Below are 24,926 nucleotides of genomic sequence, written 5' to 3'. Positions count from 1 at the left end.
TAGCTATATGATAGTTGTCAACAAACAAGAAAGGCGCGTTGCGCTGTGCTGCCCGGCCGGACAGGAAAATATTCACTGCGACGCGAGCCGAAATCTGTTGCAAACGTTGCATTAATTATTAAATTACGTAGTTAAATTCACTAAATTCGCGAACACACGTCAAAGTGTATTTCGATGACGCTGCATTGTATTGTAGACGGCTAAAGGTGGCTCAAGGTCAGATCGATAAAGCTCGGCGAGCCTTGGATTTTTTTCGTATAGCGTCCAACTTAGGTAATTGGAAATCTTGTTCACGGCGTAAGTATTCAGCTTTGGCCTTTAGCTGTATGTTTTAGTCTTTTGTGTGGTTAATAAATATGTATTATGGCAGTTATGTACGAAATTAACGTCTCGAGTGTTTTGTTTTGTTGGGTTAGCAACAGGTTGCATTACTTGCATTTGACAGATGACTCATAACAAAACAAGGACAATTCAAAGGCAATTAAAACAACATTTTTTATTCATGTAACTTACATAATTTTTTATAGTCTTATAGAATCCTAACAGGGAATAACACAAAGTGTTTTTATTAGAAAAAAATCAAATCATTTGAACTTTTTTTTCTTGCCGCCGACGCCACCGAAGTTGTCGCCTTTTCTTTTCCCGCCTTTTTTGTCTGCCATTTTATTGGGCCGGCCATTTTGTTTGTTCTTGCTGAACTTTTTGTTTTTAGCGCCGTGGACTTTTCTGTTATAGCCCTTCATCCATTGATTCCTCTTGTCTTCCCATGCGAGTTGTTTCATGCTGGAATTGTCTGTGTTGGCTACGGCTTGACTGGAGCCCTGTTTCTTGTTTGCAGCTGTCTCTTCTAGAAGGCTCGAGAATTCTTCTGCTGATGCAAACAGGGAACCAAGGTCATCTTTACCTGTTACAGAAACATATTTTAGTACTCATATAGGTACACAGATATTGGTGGAAAGATATTGTTGTATGAATATCATATACTTTTAAAAGGTATTGTATTTATAACCCCCGATGCAAAAATATGATTGTTTTGAAGTGCTAACCTTTGAGTTTCAGTTTCATCTTGTTCTTTTTAGACTTTTCGCCAGGTACGCCAATCTTGTCGTCTTCATCGCTGTCTTCTAAAAGTAATTCTGTAACAAAAGGCAATGTTTGAAGAATAAAAAATGGCAAGAAAAACTCAAAATAGGTGTCCTATATCAAATCATCTGAATGGGTCTTAATCTCTTGATTTAAGTGTGTGGTTGACGGTTATCTACGGACCACCCACTTGATCTGCGTATATTTAAGAGATTGTTGGTTTATAAAATCGAGTCGTCTTACCATCTTCTTCGCCTGAGAGTACGGGTTCATCCTCGTCTCCAGATATATTCAGCTCACCGTCTTCACTATCTGTTAACAAAACGAAACATCAAAGTACTGATACTGTTTATCATTGAAGGGTGGGTGGTATTCCATCTGTCTAATATGTTTGTCCAATCTCATGGCGTCTTACTCTCTCTCTGAAGCAAAATGTGAGACAAAACACAAATTGGACAGATGGAATACTACCCTAAGGTCAGTCTACTTTTGTTAGTCCTTTTGCGAAAATTAGATATTTTGTACACTTACGCTTGATAACAATTGAAGTGTACAAAAGGGTTCTAAAATGTTTGTAGATTTTTTTTAACCTAACCTAACCTAACAATTTTTCTTAATTTAAGCTCCACCAAAGGCTTGAAGGACCTATCATAGGGACCATGTGTAATTATAGTTGGTCAAACCAAAACTTCAGTAAATAAGGACAAAACAAACGATACTCGTTCTTTTTCTTTTGGGTGCTAGTACTAGGTAAGACTTAAGCCCTTGCTACACGGTCGCCGACAAGCCCCTCAGACCTCGTGGCCTTGGTCTGGACGGACCGTGTAGACAGTTGTTTCCAACAAAATTTGACCAAAACTGACCAAGGTCAGACGGTTAGAAGGCTTGTCGGCGACCGTGTAGCAAGGGCTAAAGATAGTATGATTCTCTGTCTATGTTTGAAATGAGACAGTCCTTTGACAAACATACCTCCACTATCATCCCCGCCCTCGGGCACGTCTTCCACATCTTCATCATCATCATCATCATCGCTGCCAAGCTTGTCATCATCTTCTCCCTTCTTCTTTGGCCGTTTCTGCTTCGTGGTTTCCAATTCCGCCAAGAAGTCTAGCTCTTCCTCGTCGACGTCGGCTGTTAGAAAAAGAAGACATTACAGACAGCAATATAATAGGGATGATGACACATGTTGAATTTTATAACAAAATCTAGTAAAATAGATAGCAAACGAGCAATTTATCACAATAATGTGGATATTAAAATAAAATATTGAAAAATTACAAAAATACAGGACCTGAAAGTTTCAAAACTTAAGTTTTTTTTAACTTCCAAAAACGATAAAAGTAAGGGTACCATTCGATTCCTTACATTTCACCAAAAAAAATATTGTATAGCAACTATATACATAAACGCAATATTTCACGGACAAAAACGCAATTTTCTTGTTTTGTCCATACTACGTGGGCGATGACGTCACGGCCTCTGGCCGTTTTGTATAGGGCGTTTCGCGAGTGAAGTGCGACTGTCGGACTTTGACTACAATTTCTGACTTTTGTGTTACTTTAATGCAATGGGTCCCATATAGATATTTGATCCTCAAAACAAACCCGATCGATTGATACGATAAAAAAAGCTAGTCATGTAGCCTATTGTGCGCGTGCAATAGAGATAGCACTAGGCGGGTCAGTTTACGAAAATCCTTCTGGAAAGCGTCTTTTCTTTAGCTCTTGTTGCGACCAAGTCGTGATATTTCTCGGAACCATAGATGGTAGGATCCTAATAGATGTGGTATACGTGTGCGTCCGTGAGGGACAAAACATACGCAATCCGACACTATGATTGGTCGAATTTATTTGTTGGCCACCATAAATTCAAACAACAAATTAATTTGTGCCTATTTAAGTTTAATTCTAAGGCTTGTAATATTTTGTAGCATTGCCTGTAAACATTTTTCAATGTGGTGTTAAATAAAAATTTTCTATGTCTATGTATGTTCTATAATCCATAAGTACTAATTTACGGTGGGGAATAAAAAAAATGTGACAATAATAGAGCGTTCGCTGCTACTCCTACTGAAAGATACATAAGACTATCCCGTTCGGTCATCTCCCCCCACCCGTAATGCCTGATCCAGTTAAAATACTAGGTTCATGTTCCATGGCCAATTTACTACCAATGCAACCAACTTTGTACTAAAATGACGAATTGTGTAATTTAGTAACTATTTAAGATATAAAAACAAAGTGTATGTGTGGTGACCGGAAGTTATCTTATAAGCACCATCATCGGTATCATCACTACACTACATAAATAGTATAAAACAAAGTTGCTTCCCGCTGTCTGTCTGTCCATTACGCTTAGATCTTTAAAACTACGCAACGGCTTTAGATGCGGTTTTTTTTAAATACATAGAGTGATTCAAGAGGAAGGTTTATGTATAATTTGTTAACCCGTGCGAAGCCGGGGCTGGTCGCTAGTATTTTTATGATCTTACCAGTAGCTCGGGTGCCTGTGACCGAGTCGAGATATTTCTCGAAGTCCTCACTGGTGACGGAGTCAGCATCACTATCGGAATCTGATTCATCTGCGTCGCGACGTTTTTGGAGGAAACTGAAACAAATAATAATATTTTAAGAATATTTCCATATCCCTGATATTAAAATGACATTTCGTGTGTTGCCAGCAATTAATAGTTACTTAACAATAGAAAAGTATACATATACTCTGACAAGCAATTACCGTCAGTAAAAAAGAGCGGACAATTTTCAAAAATGTAGGCACGAAGGGTTATCGTCGCATAGAAAATTTGAATTTCGCAGCTTTATCTACTGACAAACTTGTTTGACCGGCTATAGTAGTAAGATTTTGTTTTGCCTCGAATTTGACAGCAGAAATATATGTACGGACGCGTGGTACATTTAATAACCAAAATTGAAGTTTGATAATTCAACACTTTAAATTCTCGCGTTTTGTACACATATTTAATTACACAAACGGGTCTAACGCGATATAATTTCATTGTTTTTACCTTTAATTCCGACGTTTCAGCTGAGTTGCACCAGCTGTGGTCACGGAAAGACTGACGTCCCAACAAATGTCAACGGAGATATTAATAAAACACCACTAAACTACCCGAAATTAGTTAATAAACAATGAAATTATATCGCGTTAGACCCGTTTGTGTAATTAAATATTTGATTATTCAGTTGCACCACAAATCTTATGGCGTTATATAGCGCCGTCTAGTGTTAAACTCGGTGAAAGATTTATAAACAGACAGGACAGAATCAAGATATATATGTCAGGACTGAACCTTTTTAGGGTTCCGTAGCCAAATGGCAAAAAACGGAACCCTTATAGATTCGTCATGTATGTCTGTCCGTCCGTATGTCACAGCCACTTTTCTCCGAAACTATAAGAACTATACTGTTGAAACTTGGTAAGTAGATGTATTCTGTAAACCGCATTAAGATTTTCACACAAAAATAAAAAAAAAACAATAAATTTTTGGGGTTTCCCATACTTCGAACTGAAACTCAAAAAATTTTTTTTCATCAAACCCATACATGTGGGGTATCTATGGATAGCGCTTCAAAAATGATATTGAGGTTTCTAATATAATTTTTTTCTAAACTGAATAGTTTGCGCGAGAGACACTTCCAAAGTGGTAAAATGTGTGTCCCCCCCCCCTGTAACTTCTAAAATAAGAGAATGATAAAACTAAAAAAAATATATGATGTACATTACCATGTAAACTTCCACCGAAAATTGGTTTGAACGAGATCTAGCAAGTAGTTTTTTTTTAATACGTCATAAATCGCCTAAATACGGAACCCTTCATGGGCGAGTCCGACTCGCACTTGGCCGCTTTTTAAATAATATTGTCTTCAGTTACCGCGATAGTTACTCATGAAATAAAACTATTAAAACAATTGTTTACTCACTCATAAAGGAATCTTTCGTCTACTGGTATTTTACTGGCGTCCTCGTTCAGGTAGGACGATGAATTCACTGGGAGACTCTTCAATCCTGCAATGACAATATTCTTAATAAAGATAACCAGTACAGAACGACTGATTAGTTATGTTACGTCGGAATTTTCTCTGTCCCTTAAAGGCGTATCAATGTTAGTTCGAATTTCATCCCATGGACCGTTAGTCCCACGGGACGGAAATGATATTCAGAATTTATGAAAAACTCGAGAGTTTAGAGTCTGGCTAATGAAAGTTGAGCCTGAGATAACGCGGGAATTTCAATAAAAACCGCACCTGGCAATAAAATTACTATGAAATTAAATGACAGCTTGAAACTGACAGCTTATTTGATAGGAAAAAAAGATGCCATATAAAAAGTTTTAAATAAATCTCAGGCTCAACTTTCATTAGCCAAGCTCTAGTAGCGTTGAAAGAGCTCGTAGAATGTAGACGGTATTCCCCACATTGACCTTGTATTTTTTTTTTCAACCACGTAAAGGCTGTGGCAGAAATTGTTTTTTTTAAGTGAGTAATAAAAGAAAAATATCTGGGAGACCGAGCTTTGCTCGGAAAACATATAAAATCTCAAAAATGCGCGTTTTCCCAGAGATAAAACCTAGCTAGATCGATTTTTCACCCCCGAAAACCCCCATATAGCAAATTTCATCGAAATCGTTAGAGCCGTTCCCGAGATCCCCGAAATATATATACATATAAATATATAAATAAATATATATATAAGAATTGCTCGTTTAAAGGTATAAGATAATAGCAGGACCCTAATTTTTTTTCATTTGCCAAAAAGGAGGTCAGAGGTTTGCTGTTTTTTTGAATAACATATGCCTTTAATTACCTTTGGCGGTATAATTCTTCCTAACAGCGAACTTGGGATGCGACCCCTTGACTCGCTTGACGTCCCCGCGCTGCTCGTCCTCCCGTTTCTTCGGGTTCTTGAACACGAAGCAGTCCAGTACCCATACCACGAGTTTGACACTGACATATTCGCTAGCGTGTGCGTAACTTACTTCCTATGCGTCTCGCTCGAACTGGCATATTAGTCCGAGCGAGATATAGGTATAGAAAGTAAGTCACGCAGACGTTAGCGAATATGTCAGAGTCAAACACGTGGTATGGCTACAGAAAATCGATGCCGGAGAAGTCTTTCAGTGGGTCGCCGCTGTACTGGATTATTTGAATAACATATGCCTGTAATTACCTTTGGCGGTATAATTCTTCCTAACAGCGAACTTGGGATGCGACCCCTTGACCCTTTTGACGTCCCCGCGCTGCTCGTCCTCCCGTTTCTTCGGGTTCTTGAACACGAAGCGATCCAGGAAGCGGATCCCAGAAAAGTCCTTCAGTGGGTCTCCGCTGTACTGGATTATTTGCTCTGTGGACAGTTTTTGAAGAGAAAACTTATTGAGGTGGGGAAAAAATGATAAACTCGAGACAGCGTAAGGCGATCACGTGACCGTAAGCCCCGTAAGGTGGCCACTCATAATTTAAATGGCATTTAAATCAATAAAGAAAAACTCAATGTTATTTGACATTTATGTTGCGGACTCCTTTTCAAGACTCTTTACCTATGTTCAAATAATTTGACGTTGTCATGGCAGTATGTAAATAAACATGTCAATGAAAAAGTGTGATCTTATTTGAGAATGATAATAATTTAATAAATAAATAGAATACCTCCGCTAAACGTATGTATCGTGTTACCGGGCGTCGGTAACATAGTGAGGTGAGTTTTCACTTCTATCGGCACTCCCGAAGTGCAACCGTTGTTGCTTGTTTTTTATTAGTTACACTAGCCAGTAAGGGCATTTATTTGTGTCATGAGCACAGATATTTGTTCCTGAGTCTTGGTTGTTTTCTATGTATTTAAGTATTTGTATATTATTATATCTATCGTTGTCTGAGTGCCCACAACACAAGCCTTCTTGAGCTTACCGTGGGGCTTAGTCAATTTGTGTAAAAATGTCCATTAATATTTATTTATTTATTTATTTACTAGCGACCCGCCCCGGCTTCGCACGGGTAGTTCAAGTAATTTACACAAAACCTTTACAAATTATACACCTAAACCTTCCTCAAGAATCACTCTAGTGATAGGTGAAAACCGCGTGAAAATCCGTTCAGTCGTTTTTGAGTTTATCGCGAATATACAGACAGACGCGGCGGGGGAGTTTGTTTTATAATATGTATTGATATTTAATTTAGTCTTCGAACACACAATGGTGTTCCGGACACAATTTAATGAAATGTAAGGGGTACAATCAGTATATCAAATACATAGCGACGTATATAAGAACAAGAATAATATACAGGGCCGTCTTACTATGCTGGGGCCCCTGGGCACATAAGAATTTGGGGCCCTTTGGAAAGTAAAGAAAGCTAATTAAATTAACATTTGTCTACTATGATCTTCTATTTATTATGGGTAATCAAATATACTGTTACAGTCTGTCCTTGGGGGCCCCCTGAGGACGGGGGCCCTTTACCATAGGGCCCCGTGTGCCCCTATGGTAAAGACTGCGTATATAGTGGCCAAACATATCGAAAATCGTAACACACCTTTGTTAACATAGGTTCATTTCAACATGTGAATTAAGGATGTGTTCCGATATACAGGGTGATTCATGAGACGTGAGCAGCACTAAGCCTACACAATCAGTAAATGTAAAAGAATCGTTCACCACAGTAATTAAGTAAAACAATCACGCTTTTTTTCTGGTGTTATATTTTTTGGTAAGGACAAATTTCATTATCTACAATCATGGATACCCTACAATATTTAATTAACAAAGATAAAACCTTTTTAACCGTTATGACAGCACTTTGAGTATGAAGAAAATAAAATGTCACACTTTAGTGAGATACGATTTTTCAAAAGTAACCAGACTCCGATGACATTCAATTTAGCACTTGTTATGGATAAAAGAAAGAGGGTGACCATAAATGTCGTAAATAAATTTTAAACTTTTTTTTAAGCAGTGTAAAATAAATTAAAGTTAATCTCACACATACTGGTACGAAACAGTTGTTTATAACATACTGTATGCGTAGGCTTGATCCTGCTCACGTCTCCTGAATCACCCTGTATAAATAAATATTATAGGACATTATTACACAAATTGACTAAGTCCCCCGGTAAGCTCAAGAAAGCTTGTGTTGTGGGTACTCAGACAACGATATATATAATATACAAATACTTAAATACATAGAAAACAACCATGACTCAGGAACAAATATCTGTGCTCGTCACACAAATAAATGCCCTTACCGGGATTCGAACCCAGGACCGCGGCTTCACAGGCAGGGTCACTACCCACTAGGCCAGACCGGTCGTCAAATATTTGGCTACTTCGGCCGCCACTATCTAGTTAACTACTGTATACCGTGCTGCCCTCGCCCATTATTTTTTATATAGAGATACCAACAATACAGACAAGACAGGGATACCAACCGTGTAACAGTTTTTCAGCAAACATCTTCACTGAAGGATGGAAATGATTATATAGCGGTAGTAACTCGAAATACGCGCTTCTATCCGCGCCCGCGAACGCTGGATTGCGTGCGTAGGGATTGTATTCCGTTATTTCCTGACAAAAAATTTTTTTATTAGGTACGTTACTATAGTCCTGGGAAATTAGGGATTGACAGCCGAGTAATTAAAGATGGCTGGGGCCTGTTTGTCAAAAGCTTGTAACTTTTGTAATACAAACAAAAGCTGTCAAAAAGGGACTTCCGCTATAGTTCCGTTTTTTTAGCATTAGAAATAAGGTAAACAATCTTGATGTGTCTTTTAATTGAAAAACACATTTTAAAAATAAGTCACGGCAAATACGTAACAATTATGAATCTAATACGATCTTTTATAGTTTTCTGCTTTCATAAGTAATAGTTATTGATTTTTTTAAAGTGTTTTTCAATTAAAAGACATGTCAAATCGCTTACCTTCTTTCAAGTTCTTTCTAATGCTAAAAAAAACGAACTATAGTATTACAAGTTACAAGCTTTTGAGAAACGGTAAACGGTATAGATAGGCATACAAGGTTCATAATGTAATATTTGAAGGAAAACATCATGTGCCCATCGGTGGGACGTATTGGGACGGTTGATTATTAAATGCCATTTTTGCAGAAAACCGCACTGTACAATGATTTTCGCAATAAATACGGCACACAGGCACACTTATATTAAGACTTAAAATTTACTATAAGCGTCGTTATGCGTTTCTTGCAGCGTCTAAAAAAAGGAATTTACAAAATAACTCATCATACTCATAGGTCACTCATAGGGCCACAATCTTCGCTAGTTCAATGGGGTTGGCAACTGTCAAAGGTTTACATAGATGGCGCCATCATACCTTGCCCCTTTATCTATGAGAGTTGACTTAAAGGGCTGGCTTCCAGGGCATTTAAAATTCAAAAAACATGACACAATTCAAGGGATTGACAGGGCAAGCTATGATGGCGCCATCTGCTAAATACTTCGACCGGGCAAACCCATTAGTTGTATTGGTTCTTGAATTTTCTTACCATTTTTTATATATTATAAATGGGCTTACTCATGGCCACAGAGTAGCCGAGGCGAAGACGTGGCCTACGATGGAGCGAGTCTGCCCAGAAGGTGCCTGTACACCCTTGATTTGAAGGTTGCCGGGTTATATGAGCACGGAAATATAGATGCCGGCAAGGAATTTTTTAAAATTACTATACAGGTTGCTTCCTGTAACAGGAGCAATAAATTAAACTGAAGGCTGTACTCCTCAAACTGACCAACATTTGTTCAGCAACTTTTGAAAATAACTCATATTTTGATTTTTATTACACTTTAAAGTTTATTCTAAGACGCAATGTATTGCAAATTTTGTGTTGTGTAAAGCGTGACAAGCAACGTCAAACACACTGATGTCAGCGTACATTGAAGGCAATATTTATTTTGTATGAAAAAGAGGAAGTCTAAAGATTCTAGGAAATATAATAACACATACTATTACTATTGACTTTAAATTAATAATTATACGTCAAACCGTCTACTTCATTGAAGAGCACCGAATTATCCTACACATACAATATAATAATAACAGCATAGGTACCTACAGATCCACAGCGCAGGCTTCGTCATCATACAGAAAGCTCATCCACCTCAGGTTTCGTCAATAATAGTAATAGTCTAAAGGTTTCATAATTTTTCAAAGTTGCTGAACAAATGTTGGTCAGTTTGAGGAGTACAGCCTTTAGTTTAATTTATTGCTCCTGTTACAGGAAGCACCCTGTATAACTCACCTTTTCACTATTAATAGTCTTCTTCAACTGTATCTTAGCAGCCACTTCCTTATCCCCCGTATCCTGTTTATCCTGTATATCCTCGTTTTTGAGTCTGGCGTGGTACCATCCAGCGACGGCGGCGGTTGGTTTACGTTTCTTCGGTTTTATGTTGCCCTGGTCATCTACCTTGAGGTCCACATACGTTTCATCGTCGTCGTCTGAAAATTACAGAAATAGGGATGATGACACATGTTGAATTATATAACAAAATCTAGTAAAATAGATGTACTTGGTCAACCAGATCTTGACAGTAGAAAAAGGCGGCAAATTTGAAAAAACCGGCCAAGTGCGAGTCGGACTCGCGCACGGAGGGTTCCTCACCATCAAATATAGAGCAAAACAAGCAAAAAAACGGTCACCCATCCAAGTACTGACTCCGCCCGACGATGCTTAACTTCGGTCAAAAATCACGTTTGTTGTATGGGAGCCCCACTTAAATCTTTATTTTATTCTGTTTTTAGTATTTGTTGTTATAGCGGCAACAGAAATATATCATCTGTGAAAATTTCAACTGTCTAACTATCACGGTTCGTGAGATACAGCCTGGTGACAGACGGAAGGACGGACGGACGGACGGACAGCGGAGTCTTAGTAATAGGGTCCCGTTTTTACCCTTTGGGTACGGAACCCTAAAAATGTAGGCGCGAAGGGATATCGTCCCATAGAAAATTTGAATTTCGCGCCTTTTTTTTACTGACAAGATTTGGTTGACCAGCTATAGCATTTAAGCAATTTATCACAATATTCTAGATATTCAAAAAAATATGGAAATAATACAAAAGTACAGCACCTGAGAGTTTCAAAATTAAAGTTTTTTTTTAGCTTTCAAAAACGAAATAAGTAAGGATACCATTCGATTCCTCACATTTTATCCAAAAAAATATTGTAGAGCAACTATATACATAAACGCAATATTTCACCAACAAAAATGCAATTTCCTTGTTTTGTTCATACTTCAAGATGCACTCTCGGTGACCTTGACGTCACGTTCACATAGCGTTTTGTTCGGGGCGTTTCGCGAGTGAAGTACGACTGTCGGACTTCGACTATCATTTCTGACTTTTGTATTGCTTTAATGTTTAATGCAATGGGTCCCATATAGACATTTGATCCTAAAAACAAACCTGATTGATTGATACCATAAATGAAAATTTGTCATCTAGCCTATTGCGGAGTCAGCAAATAAAGGCCAAGATATTACGAACAAAGCATGGATACTTGGATAGCATATCGAACTATTTATACAGTCGCCATCGGATATATCGGAGCGGCCAAGGTGTTCACAATATGTGAACACGCACTCTAACGCCTTGACAATAGAGGCGTGTTCAGATATTTGTGAACACCTTGTACGCTCCGATATTTTTGTTGCCCGTTTGCCTACGTGTTTTAGTTGACCATTTGCCTACATGTAAATAGGGAGTATTACGCGAAAGTCTGCGTAGGGGGCGCCACTCCCACGATAAGTCACAATCTAAGGGTCTACCGCAAACGAGAGAGTAGAACTTTTGTTATCTAACCTCTCTATCACTCTTGCATATTCGAGCGATAAAGAGGCAGATAGATGAGTTTTGATTTCGCGTTTCCCGGTAGGCCCTTTGTAAACAAACCGCCTTGATGTATCAATGTCATATTTGATTGTCTGTGAAAACTGGTAAAAAAACAGTTTAAGGTGCAGTACGAGTATGTATAAGTTACTCTATAGTATACTTAAGTCACTAGTGCTGCACTCTGGCGGCAAAACATTGCAGTAATACTCCCTATTGCAAAAATATATTTGACAAGACATCTGGTGTTTCCTAGATAATATTTTTAACTCTTTTTAGGGTTCCGTACCCAAAGGGTAAAAAACGGGACCCTATTACTAAGACTTCGCTGTCCGTCCGTCCGTCCGTCCGTCCGTCAACAACAAATACTAAAACTAAAATAAAATAAATATTTAAGGGGGGCTCCCATACAACAAACACGATTTTTTTGCTCTATTTTTTGTTGATGGTGCGGAACCCTCCGTGCGCGAGTCCGACTCGCACTTGGCCGGTTTTTTTTGTTAGACTAAATCATATTATAGAAAAAATATGATGAAAACCCAAAATTTAGGTTTTATTACCGTTTTTGCGTAATTCTGGCTCGCCTAAGTTCCTTATATACAAAATTGAAAAATAAGGAATATCTTACCCATTAGCAAATCCTTCAGCAGGTCTATTATTTTCTTTACGCGTTGGAGGGTGTGGTTTCACTACATAGTATAAAACAAAGTCGCTTCCCGCTGTCTGTCTGTCCCTATGTACGCTTAGATCTTTAAAACTACGCAACGGATTTTGATGCGGTTTTTTTTAATAGATAGAGTGATTCAAGAGGGTTTATGTATAATTTGCAGTGATCGGGGATTTCTATGCCACACCGCGGGATATCAAGTCGAAATGGTAATATGGATACGCCACTTGGCCCGCGATAGGAACAAAACTGTTCGAAAAGTAAACGCTATTTCGGTGTTGGTAATTCGTTTATAAAGGACTGTAAAAAACAGTGTTGGTTATGATTTAAAGAAAAAAATATTATCCAAAAAATTATTAAGTTTTCAATTTTTCAATTTAAAATTTTCAATTATTAATATTAATAATATATAACATGCCAAAACACTCTCCTATATCGCACACGAATCCCGGAATCCCGCGGCATATCCATACCAGCATAATGATTGAGGTCATTCACCCCAAGTGGCATAGAAATCCCCGATCACTGATAATTTGTTAACCCGTGCGAAGCCGGGGCGGGTCGCTAGTTCCTAATAAAGAATGAGAATTATGTGGAATCTCTTACCCATAAGCAAATCCTTCTTATCCCCCTTGAGCAGGTCTATTTTCTTCTGCTCCACTTGTTCTTCTGTCTTCTCTACGCTGTCTGCTGTCTCGTTCTCTTCTGTATCTGTTTCATTTAACTCTTCAGGTTCTTCCTTTGGTTGCTAGAAATAAACATGATAATATCTAGCATAAAATGTAATAAAAATCTTCATTTTAATTGAAATAATGTTAAAACGAACTTATACTTACAGGTCTCTTGTGAGAATCTTAGTATACTAATAGACTACAGCAGTGGTTCCTAACCTTTTCAGTCCGGTTACCCCAATGACTAACTAGGGAACCTGATTTTACCCCTCCTCCCAATGTGGTAATAAAAAATAAAACGTGTACGTTTGTTGTATTGTTAAATTAGGTTAGCTTATTACCCCCGTAAAATACCAGTTTTACCCCCACGGGGGTAATTACCCCCAGGTTAGGAACCACTGAACTAGAGGATATAAGCGTGTACCTACTGTAGGGGACAGCACATGCTTATTGACATTAAATATCAATGTGAAGTTGTAAGTTTTCGTTTTATGCCACAGGGTGTCAGGACGACGCGCACTTTGCAAGCATATTTTAATAAAAAAACCGGCCAAGTGCGAGTCGGACTCGCGTTCCTAGGGTTCCGTACATTACACAATTTTTAACGATGTATTTTTTATGTGACACTTGAGTGAAATGTCTATTAAAAATCCGTAGGGGTCCGATCAAAAACGAAGTAATTAAGTCCGACTCACGCTTGATTGCACATTTCTAATAGGTTTTCCAATTTTCTGTCATATGTAAAGAACTATTTTTGTGTTTATTTTTTCAAAATTTTAGACCCAGTAGTTTCGGAGATAAAGGGGGGAATGGTAATTTTTTGCCTATTTTCTTGAATAACTGCTAAACTATTTATCTTAAAATTATAAAAAAATATATATTTGAGATTCTTACAACGAGCTCTTTCATTTGATATGTAACACGATATGGTTTGAATTATTTTATTTTATTTTCTCATTTACCCCAAAAGTGGGCTCCGTATTTATAATTCATTTGTTTACATTACACGTCCGTCTTTGGGTCACAAACTTACATATAGTGTGCCAAATTTCAACTTAATTGTTTTTTTTTTTTTTTTTTCATTTATTTTTCAAAGGTGGATATTTCTAAAAATTAACACAATGTGTCAATTTGCCATGTTGCGTAGCGTGTTGTTGTTTACCTCTTTAATTTCTCTTTCAGTCCACACCAGCCTGGCCGCCTCTTTCTTCGCGCCATCCTTCAACACTTGCGACACCAGGAAAAGCATACCGCAAGCCTGCAACAATATAAAAAAAGCTAAATCAACTTTTCAATAGGGTATTTTCCTACTAGTCAAAACAGTTACTTTTTTAGAACTGTCAAAACGATTTGCTAATATGGAATTTATATGAAACATTACATCGTGACGTCACGGTCACGGTCAACTCATAAACTCACCTACTTTTTAACCGACTTCCAAATCTCAAAGAAGGAGGTTATCAATTTTTTTAGGGTTCCGTACCCAAAGCGTAAAAACGGGACCCTATTACTAAGACTCCGCTGTCCGTCCGTCCGTCCGTCCGTCCGTCTGTCACCAGGCTGTATCTCACGAACCGTGATAGCTAGACAGTTGAAATTTTCACAGATGATGTATTTCTGTTGCCGCTATAACAACAAATACTAAAATCAGAATAAAATAAAGATTTAAGTGGGGCTCCCATACAACAAACGTGATTTTTTTACCGAAGTTAAGCAACGTCGGGCGGGGTCAGTACTTGGATGGGTGACCGTTTTTTTGCTTGTTTTGCTCTATTTTTTGTTGATGGTGCGGAACCCTCCGTGTGCGAGTCCGACTCGCACTTGGCCGGTTTTTTTAGAACTGTCAAAACGATTTGCTAATATGGAATTTATATGAAACATTACATCGTGACGTCACGCGGTCACGGTCAACTCATAAACTCACCTACTTTTTATATTTCTATCCGATTTATTAAATAGAACGTGTGTTTAAAAATCACTCCTATCTGTGTTTTTCTAAATATTATCTGGTGCTTTATTTCACGCACGGTGCAAAATAATTTATTTTAAATACAGTATAATACCGTATTCCGTGGAAGAACGCTTATAGTTGAAGTAACGTCAGCAATAAAAGTGTGTATCATAAAATATGTGAAGGTAACTTCAGTGTATAGACTAGGAATCCTCTAGACTGAGCATAGTAACGCTACCCCCTCTGCCACTTATACGGTAGTTTTACTCCATCTTCGAGTCAATCCCGTGCCGTAATTGGTCCGTGTCTTTGAACAGACCAATCACGGCACGGGATTCGCTCACCTCGTCCCCCGCACCCCCGTATTTTTGGCAGCATCGGTTTCATGAAATAATTGCTCTAAACTCAGTCTAGAGGATTCCTAGTCTATGCTTCAGTGACTTGGGTTTTCTTTAGCCATAGAGAAAAAAATACATAGAGTGCTCACTCCATACATCAGCTTTAGTACCAAAAAGACTATTAGCATCTAGTATCGAGTAGCGGAACTATCACTACTATCAGTATTGCCACTTGACAATAGATGTCGCCACCGACCGGAAAGTCTTATGCTGTTGAGATAAGACTTTCCGGTCGGTGCTACATCTATTGTCAAGTAGCAGTACTGATAGTTCCGCTACTCGATGCTAGATGTAGACACTGAAATTAATAGTCTGAACTGATGTATGGAGTGAGCACTCTTGTCTTACTATATTTCTCTATGCTTTAGCTCACCTGTGCTGGCGTCATCTGGCAACACAACTGCAACAATCTTTTTATAATGGCCGTCACTCGTGGCACGTTGTTGTCCTGCTTCAACGACTTGTATATGAGCGAGAAGAGCAACGCCGAATGGGACGTGGTGAATATGTCAGGGCTGGTCAGCTTGCGGTATAGGGATGTGTAGTATCTAAAAGTTATTTTACAGTACATATGGGGCTACTTTTCCGCACTAGTGCGTAAAATAGCACTTTTCGTGCGTATGTCGAAACTTTAAAGTGCCATATGTACTGTAAAACGTTGTTCGATACACGTGCGAATAGGTAATTCGCAACTCGTGTCGATTTAAAACACTCCCTTCGGTCGTGTTTTAATTTATCGCCACTCGTTTCGAATTTCCTCTTTTTCGCACTTGTATCGAAAATAACTATTATTTATTTAATTATATTTAATATTAAAAAATTTAAACTTTGTATGAAACGAAAATGTTGTATAAAATGTTCGTAAAATTAGGCCACACCACACCGACGTTTTAAAAATTTTAATATGTTTTTAATAAGTAAATTTAAAAAGAAAGTAAATGTTTTCCGGCCAAACATTGTCTATAGAAATATAGTTTTAAAAAGTATATGTGATAGTGATAGACCACCACTTTTGCTTCATATTTGTCTATATTGCAAAACTTATCTAGTGACCTATGTACAGTCAGCAGCAATAGTTGCTAAGCGGGCGAGGTGTTCAAAATGATCTTGACGCGACTTTATTGTTAAGAGAATAAGAGCGCGTCAAGGTAATTTTGAACACCTCGCCCGCTTAGCAACTTCTGCTGCTGACTGTATATAGCGTCTATATTTTTAACGATGATAATTTTGGCAATGACGCGAAAAACAATAGTGGAAGGTAATTATGATGGGGGATGGTAATGATAACGGGGGATGGTAATGATGATGAAAATGGTAACAACGTTTTTACCTGTCAGAAGTTCCTTTAGAAGCATCACTAATATGAAACAGCAGCGCTAACGCATGAATAGCAATATTAACTGTAGCTAAATGCACCAGTTTGTGTATAGCGTCGATGTGCGCGGGAGTTTCGGCCAGTCGTGCCTTGTCCGCGAACGGGTAGGCGCGCTTCACGCCGGTCAAAATGGCTGACATCAGGCGAGAGTCGATGTCGCCCTGCAAACAGTTCAACATTAATTAATTCTCGTTCGTCATACTGCACTTATGAAAATCCCTACTCATATTATAAACCCGAAAGCAAGTCTGTCAGTTACCTCTTCACGGTTAAACCACTTAACTAGTTTAGATGAAATTTGGTACGGATATTTTAAGTTCCGGGGAAGAAGACAGTAATAGTTCCTATTAAGCAAATCATCATTCTGCCTCGTATTATGCGGTTATTGGGTTATAACACGTTAGGGTTGGAGCTGGTCTACCTAGCTTTATTTGACGTTCATAAGCGCATTGTAATTATGCCTACTTGAATAAACTATCTTTTATCTTATCTTTATCATTAAAGCTTGATAATCAAATTACCGCAAAATTGCGAGGAAAAGCGTGCACCCTGCCCGTTGACGGCGATTTAGGGCAATTTTTTTACCTGTAGCATAGTGTAGTAGGTTTAGTAAGTGTTATTATGTTGTTTTTATTTTTATTTTTGTGTGTTAATATACCGCAAAATGTATGCTTCACATATACTTCAGCCGTCAAATTTGTGACCACAATATTTCACACTTATTTACGTGCCTCAACATCTTAAGTATCTTACTTTCTTGATAGAAGCCTTGAAGAACGAGAAATATATCCTGATAAGGTTCTCCGCTATCCTCGCGTCGTCTTTGCCCAAGAAGAACTGATTCAGGAAACAAATGCCGTAGTACTGCGCTCGCGGAGATATGTTCGTTCTAGAAAGAAGAATATGAATTAAATTAATTTAAGGAGTAAATCATAAACTTAGTATAATAAGTGGTTGAAGCCAGTTTTTTCGAGATTTCGGACTTAATCTTATAGTGAAAGTAGTTCAGGATGAGTTATATATGGTGGAAGGTAATTATGATGGCAGATGGTAATGATAATAGGGATGACAATGATAATGGGGGATGGTAATTATACTAATTATGATGGAAGATTGTAATTATGAAAATTATAATAATGATTCTACTTGTCAGATGTACTTTTAGTTAGAAGCAGGGATGTTGCGGATGCCGATTTTTTGACATCCGCGGATGCGGATGCGGATGCGGATTTTTCAAAGCTCACATCCGCGGATGCGGATGCGGATGCGGATGTCAAGATAGTACCATAAAAAACGTCAAATATTACATTTTAGTAATTTATATTTCAAAAAACCGGCCAAGTGCGAGTCGGACTCGCGTTCCAAGGGTTCCGTACATTAAGTCCCACTCACGCTTGACTGCTCATTTCTAATAGGTTTTTTTTGTTAATGACTAAATTACCTAGCAGTCTAGCACTTACGCCGATGCTAAGACGTTCCTGTACCGACCTGTTCCACATCCGCATCCGCATTAAATCCGCATCGATTTTATGCGGATGCGGATGCGGATGTTGAAAATAATGCGGAAGTTCCGCGGTTGCGGATGCGGATGCGGATGTTCGCAACATCCCTGGTTAGAAGCATCACTTTGAAAAAGTAAAGCTTACATATTCATTGCTTAGGAGTACAGCTAGGTCGTAAAATCACTCGTTATACCTCATTAAAAAAAGCCAGCCAAGTGCGAGTTGGAATCGCGTACGAAGGGTTCCGTACGATTACGCCAAAAAATCGCGTTTGTTGTATGGGAGCCTCACTAAAATATTTAATTTATTCTGTTTTTAGTTATAGCGGCATCAGAAATACATCATCTGTGAATTTCAACTGTCTAGCTATCACGGTTCATGAGATACAGCCTGGTGACAGACAGACAGATTGACAGTGGAGTCTTAGTAATAGGGTCCCGTTTTTACCTTTTGGGTACGGAACCACATAATAAATAATAGTACTAGGTACAGAAGACTCACTCTCTAACAAAACGCGTCTGTTACGATCAGCACAGATATGGCCGCTAGGTGGCGACAGCGCCACGCGCGGCTTATGGCTAGCCACCAAAATTGGTGTGGAACGGATGTACTTTTAGCTACCTGTAGCAAAGCGACGAAATCGCGGAGTGAGCCACGCCTGACGGAACCCTAAAAAGAACATTACCTGAAAAGCATCTTCTCAATATCGGCCAACACAACAGCCTTCATGTTGGGATGGTTGTACAGCAACTGGCAGAGATGGTAGATGACCTTCGAGGCTACTGACTGCGCTGGGTCTCCGAGCTTGTTTATAATACTCGTTAACAGCATCTGAAAAAACCGGCCAAGTGCGAGTCGGACTCGCGCACGGAGGGTTCCGCACCATCAACAAAAAATAGAGCAAAACAAGCAAAAAAACGGTCACCCATCCAAGTACTGACCCCGCCCGACGTTGCTTAACTTCGGTCAAAAATCACGTTTGTTGTATGGGAGCCCAACTTAAATCTTTATTTTATTCTGTTTTTAGTATTTGTTGTTATAGCGGCAACAGAAATACATCATCTATGAAAATTTCAACTGTCTAGCTATCACGGTTCGTGAGATACAGCCTGGTGACAGACGGACGGACGGACGGACAGCGGAGTCTTAGTAATAGGGTCCCGTTTTTACCCTTTGGGTACGGAACCCTAAAAAGAATTAAACTTTCATCTATCGGTCGGCAACGAACGTTAGGGCTCATTTAGACGGCGCACGAACTCGTATACGGTTTTAGTTACATTGCGGACCATTGAGGTTACACCAATTCGGCCGACCGATCAAACGGCGCAACGTAATCAAACTCGCATGCGAGTTCTCGACCAGTCTAAATGATCCCTTACTCTCTCATAAAGATGTCGGACGTAAAGTGTCATTCAATAGAACTTGCTAACTATGTAAACAAACCGCCATACTAAAATTGACACTGAATGTCAAATTACTAGTAACTTTTGTTTACATAGTTAGCAAGTTCTATTGAATGACACTTTAGAACGGAACACATAATAGTATATAACACATGGAATTGGTGGCCGAGACGAAGCCGAGTTCGACAAACATGTGATCTGAAGCTTACTTATTCTGGCCGAGGTGTGTGTTTAATTAAATTATGCTACTTTTCTGTTCGACGGAGCCGGAAAGCGGCAACTTCGTTTAGCGCAGCGTGCCGAAAATTGACGCTTTCCGCATGGAGGACAAAAATAAGTATTTAAAGTTTTGACTGTATTTTTTACATACATGTCAAATGTAAAATGTAATGAGAAAACAAGGATGACAGATCGCACCAGCTTTTTTTTCTAGCTAAAGTACATTCGCCGTCAGATATATCGGAGCAGCCATGGCGCTCACAAATATCTGAACCCGCCTCTATTGTCAAGGCGATAAAGTGCGTGTTCAGATATTTTTGAGCACCTCGGCCTCATTACTTTTTCCCTTTGGATAACAAACAAAGGGAGTATATTTCCCACAATGATTTTGAACTTTATTTTAACGTGGTAAGGTGCAATTTTGTGTAATTTATGACCGTTAAAGGGTTCATACCTTTTCTCGTTCAGGATGATGCATGAGCAGATAGGACATGGAGCTGACAGCTTTTTCCTTGTTGGCCTCCACGGAGTCGTGAGCGAACTTGTTCAAGGCCTCCACATACGCTGAAAACAACATTAGTACATTATTGTCGAGGTTCGGAAGTAGCTACTTGCAGGCTGAGGATTCGTTTTAAACGGACGACCTTGGGAGCACTTCGCGACCTATTTTTTAACCGGCAACGTCGACTTTGCCGTCCATTTTTGAGAAAAACATATTTTTCTCAAAAATGGACGGCAAAGTCGACGTTGCCGGTTAAAAAATAGGTCGCGAAGTGCGTAGTTTATGGTCATTCAAAAAATTAAAAAGTTAAAAACATTGCAGTCTCGATTTCGGGACTGCAATGTCGCATACAAATTCCATTATTTAACGAGTTCCAAACTTTTTAAAACTTTAAATGGCCATATCAAATGAAGGCATAGGTCCCTTAAACAGCCAAACAGATGATCAGCACTTATTTTATAAAGCCTATAACAGACTATCGCACCGCACCGCGACCTTGGAGCGTCGCACCCATAAGTGAGAGCGAGAAACAGATATCTCTTTCTCCCTCTCACTTATGGGTGAAACAGATATCTCTTTCTCGCTCTCACTTATGGGTGCGACGCTCCAAGGTCGCGGTGCGGTGCGATAGTCTGTTACAGGCTTAATGTTGGTACCGCGACTATTTAGGTGTCTCAAATAGGTTGGCGTATTTTCAGCAGGAAAATACACTTCTTTTTTTTTAAAGGCGGCAAACAATTTTTTTTAATGGTTGTATTTTTTTCTGTGAAAATTAGAACGTTGCTTCTGTAAGTTCTGTAAAATATTTCTATTTCTTGCACCATTTTTGAGAAAAGCACTATATATGACTCGGCTGGAAGGCTACTTGCTGGCTTCGGATTCAATTAAACGGACTCCCAAGGTCGTCCGTTTAAAACGAATCCTCAGCCTGCAAGTAGCTACTTCCGAACCTCGACAATAATGTACTATAGACGTATATGTAAATCATAAATCTTGTGTAGATGTTGTTAGTAATAAACTGAAATAGGTGTCATATATTACAGTAAAAGTAACCGAATCCGGCCTTCACCAATGGAGGGCTTCGTCACTTTTTCTTTAATATATGACATCTATTTCAGTTTATAATTTATATATAGTAGTGTGACTACTTAAAAAACACAAATCAAAATATTTAACAAAATAATTTGATTTGTTCCCAAAGTTGTGTAGTATTTAAGTAATTACAGAATAGTATTCTAGGCCACCTAAAAACAAAGTCAAAGTTAGGAATTATTGGATAAATACACAGTTCGCTGAGCCTATAGCATCAGTTCACTCAGCATGCAAGCTATTTAAAATTATTCTGTCATAACTTTGTTATGTGAAGACCAATTTAGCTCACTTGGCTACTATTGACAGACCAGAAAGATGGCTGAAGCCGCTGAAGGTTGAAGACTGGCGACGCAAGCACAGGACCGGGATCAGTGGCGAAAGTTGGAGGCCAAGACACACGACACACATTGGGTCACTGCACCAGAGGAGTAAGAAAGATGGCCTGCTAACGAAATAACTTACTTCCATAGAGCTCTTTAAGTTGGTCTTCATAAAACCAGAGCTTGAGAATATTCCGGCGAGCCTGCTTGTTGCCTGAGGTCATTTCGTCAACATGTCCTAAGGCATGTTGCTCAAATGTGCGAAGTTTCACGTCTGGGATTAGTAGATCTGTGATCAGGAGCTCAGAGAGGGCATCTGTAAAGAAATGTATACCATAACTAATCTTTTGCTACTGTCACATGGGCGTAAAGTGAAAATTTGATTCATTGTTAATTACTTTTCTGTTATACAATCGTTTTTAGGGTTAAAAAACGGAACCCTTATAGATTCGTCATGTCTGTCTGTCTGTCTGTCCGTCTGTCCGTCTGTCTGTCCGACCGTATGTCACAGCCACTTTTCTCCGAAACTATAAGAATTATACTGTTGAAACTTGGTAAGTAGATGTATTCTGTGAACCGCATTAAGATTTTCACACAAAAATAGAAAAAAAACAATAATTTTTTGGGGTTCCCCATACTTCGAACTGAAACTAAAAAATTTTTTTTTCGTCAAACCCATACGTGTGGGGTATCTATGGATAGGTCTTCAAAAATGATATTGAGGTTTCTAATATCATTTTTTTCTAAACTGAATAGTTTGCGCGAGAGACACTTCCAAAGTGGTAAATTGTGTGTCCCCCCCCCCCCTGTAACTTCTAAAATAAGAGAATGATAAAACTAAAAAAAATATCATCATCATCATCATCATCATTGGCCACAGCATCTGTTGTAGATGTTTGTTGCGGCGCTTGTGGGTTTACGGGGTTACGCAACGCCGTCGATGGCTATAGAGTCCTATAGCCGCGCGGCATTTCTTGCCACATCGATCGCACACAAAACGCGAGTCCGCTGGAGGTGGTAGAGCACGACGAAGACTTTTCTGCTTCAGGCTTTCAAGCCAGTCGTCGTCATGTTTTGAAGTTCCGACTTTAATGTCGTGACGCCATTCGGGTCTCATCTCGGCGCGTTTCTCCCAACCATGTAATCTTCCACCGAAAATTGGTTTGAACGAGATCTAGTAAGTAGTTTTTTTTTAATACGTCATAAATCGCCTAAATACGGAACCCTTCATGGGCGAGTCCGACTCGCACTTGGCCGCTTTTGTAGTAAGGAAACGGCAGAAGTTAGGGCTTCCATAGTTAAAAGCCTGGCTCTACATGAGATCTAAGGCCATATAATCTCAGCCTGGCAAAATTTTACATGAAAATTTTTTTTGGTGGGATACAGCCAGCAGCAGAAGTTGCTAAGCGGCCGCGGTGTTCAAAATTACCTTGACACACTCTTAGTCTCTTAACAAAAAGGTCGCGTCAAGATAATTTTGAACACCTGGCCCGCTTAGCAACTTCTGCTGCTGACTGTACAGTTTAATCAAACATGAGTGTGGAATAGTATCTATCCAGGATGGTTTTTTTGACCTTAGCCGTAATATTTGAGAATTCTGAGAAGGTTAAACTCAGTAAATGATTGTTCCCTTACCAATAATGACAAGCCCATCTTTCTTCTTGGCTGGTTTCACATTATTCACTAAGTTCCTTAGCGCTGTCATGTTGTAAATAGGGTTGTCCTGAAAACACATTTAACTTTATAATTTAGCAAATCACATAATCTTCCAAAAATAATACTAAATTAAGAACCACCACAAAATATAACAGTGGCATCAGTTGAAATTAAACCTATAAAAGTGCCAAAATTGGCTGGTGTATCAAAAATACAAAGTTATTTTATTTATTCTTTGTTATTTTTACTCACAGCTCACAGGCCTTTGCCCAAAGGCACACAGAAACGGTTATCGTAGATTAAGGAAAACTTTAGATATAGTATTTAAAAAAAATGTATTTCTGATATAAGGCTATAAATAAATAAATAAATTTTTACTCACAATGCTAATCATTTAGCTTAGGTTAATAACTCTAAAAAGAAGTTATCACAAGTTTACCTGAATTAAAATAGTAGCTGCTGCGACTCTGTCTCCGATGGCTCCTTTGTTCAGTAAAGTGCGGGCCCACTGGTGGTCCGATGAACCATTTCTGCTTGATTCTGAAACAAACATTCACAAACTTTAAACTGAAATTGATGTGATACATGAAAGAAAAGTTGCCTGTACCATTAACTTAACTGCTAACACCAGCCGCTAAATTTTTAATAAAAATGGAATTTTAATCATGGTTAATAAAAATAGAATTTTAAATGCATAGTCTTGATTACTTACTAGTTTCATACGCTAAAGTGTCGCCATGTAAAGCACTGTTTGCCTCTTTCCGCATCTCCTCTATCTTATCCTGACTTAATGTCTTAGTTATTGTAGCTGGTTCCTCTGGCATCTGAAAAAATGTATGTAAGGTAAGTCGTCATTCTTGATAGTAGCATTTCGTTTTATTTCGACTTAAATTCTTCAAATTTCTATATGGTATGATAAAACTAGTTTTATAAGTATGCGTTAACATGATTTACCTGCTGGTACCACTTCTTTTTCTCCCCATATTCGAGACTTTCAGCAAAATTCTTCGCGATACCAGTTCCCTTTTTATGGTCGGCATTTTTATCCTCTGTTCCGTAATTTGTGTATGCCTCGTCAACTAATATATTCTCCTCAAATCTTTTATGCTTCATTTTGAGTTATATCGTAGTAAAACACATTTAAACTATATTTTTCCCAATAAAACACGTGCGTTGCGGTTCATAAGAACACACACAGCATGACATTGACAGTCAGTTATTTGACACTTGACATTG

General features: G+C 38.6%; 1 protein-coding gene across 1 annotated transcript; it reads right to left on the bottom strand.

Annotated features, from left to right (window-relative positions):
• Positions 1 to 584: 584 nt before the first annotated feature.
• On the bottom strand, positions 585 to 24,909 carry LOC134658860 (CCAAT/enhancer-binding protein zeta). Its single transcript, XM_063514531.1, has 21 exons — positions 24,645 to 24,909; positions 24,403 to 24,514; positions 24,130 to 24,230; positions 23,670 to 23,757; positions 22,177 to 22,350; positions 20,575 to 20,684; positions 19,184 to 19,329; positions 17,750 to 17,885; positions 16,952 to 17,157; positions 15,995 to 16,169; positions 14,435 to 14,530; positions 13,208 to 13,349; positions 10,346 to 10,545; positions 8,521 to 8,656; positions 6,271 to 6,444; positions 5,025 to 5,109; positions 3,575 to 3,690; positions 2,053 to 2,214; positions 1,327 to 1,395; positions 1,047 to 1,136; positions 585 to 904 (listed from the first exon to the last, which is right to left on the bottom strand). Exons 1-21 carry the CDS (start codon positions 24,801 to 24,803, stop codon positions 585 to 587), a joined length of 2,997 nt encoding a protein of 998 aa, XP_063370601.1. The 5' UTR covers positions 24,804 to 24,909.
• Positions 24,910 to 24,926: the final 17 nt, after the last annotated feature.

This window comes from Cydia amplana, chromosome 23 (genome assembly GCF_948474715.1).
Source record: "Cydia amplana chromosome 23, ilCydAmpl1.1, whole genome shotgun sequence".
Lineage (NCBI taxonomy): Eukaryota > Metazoa > Arthropoda > Insecta > Lepidoptera > Tortricidae > Cydia > Cydia amplana.
Note: the sequence above shows the minus strand (reverse complement) of the source record. Positions and strands in the feature narration are given on the sequence as shown.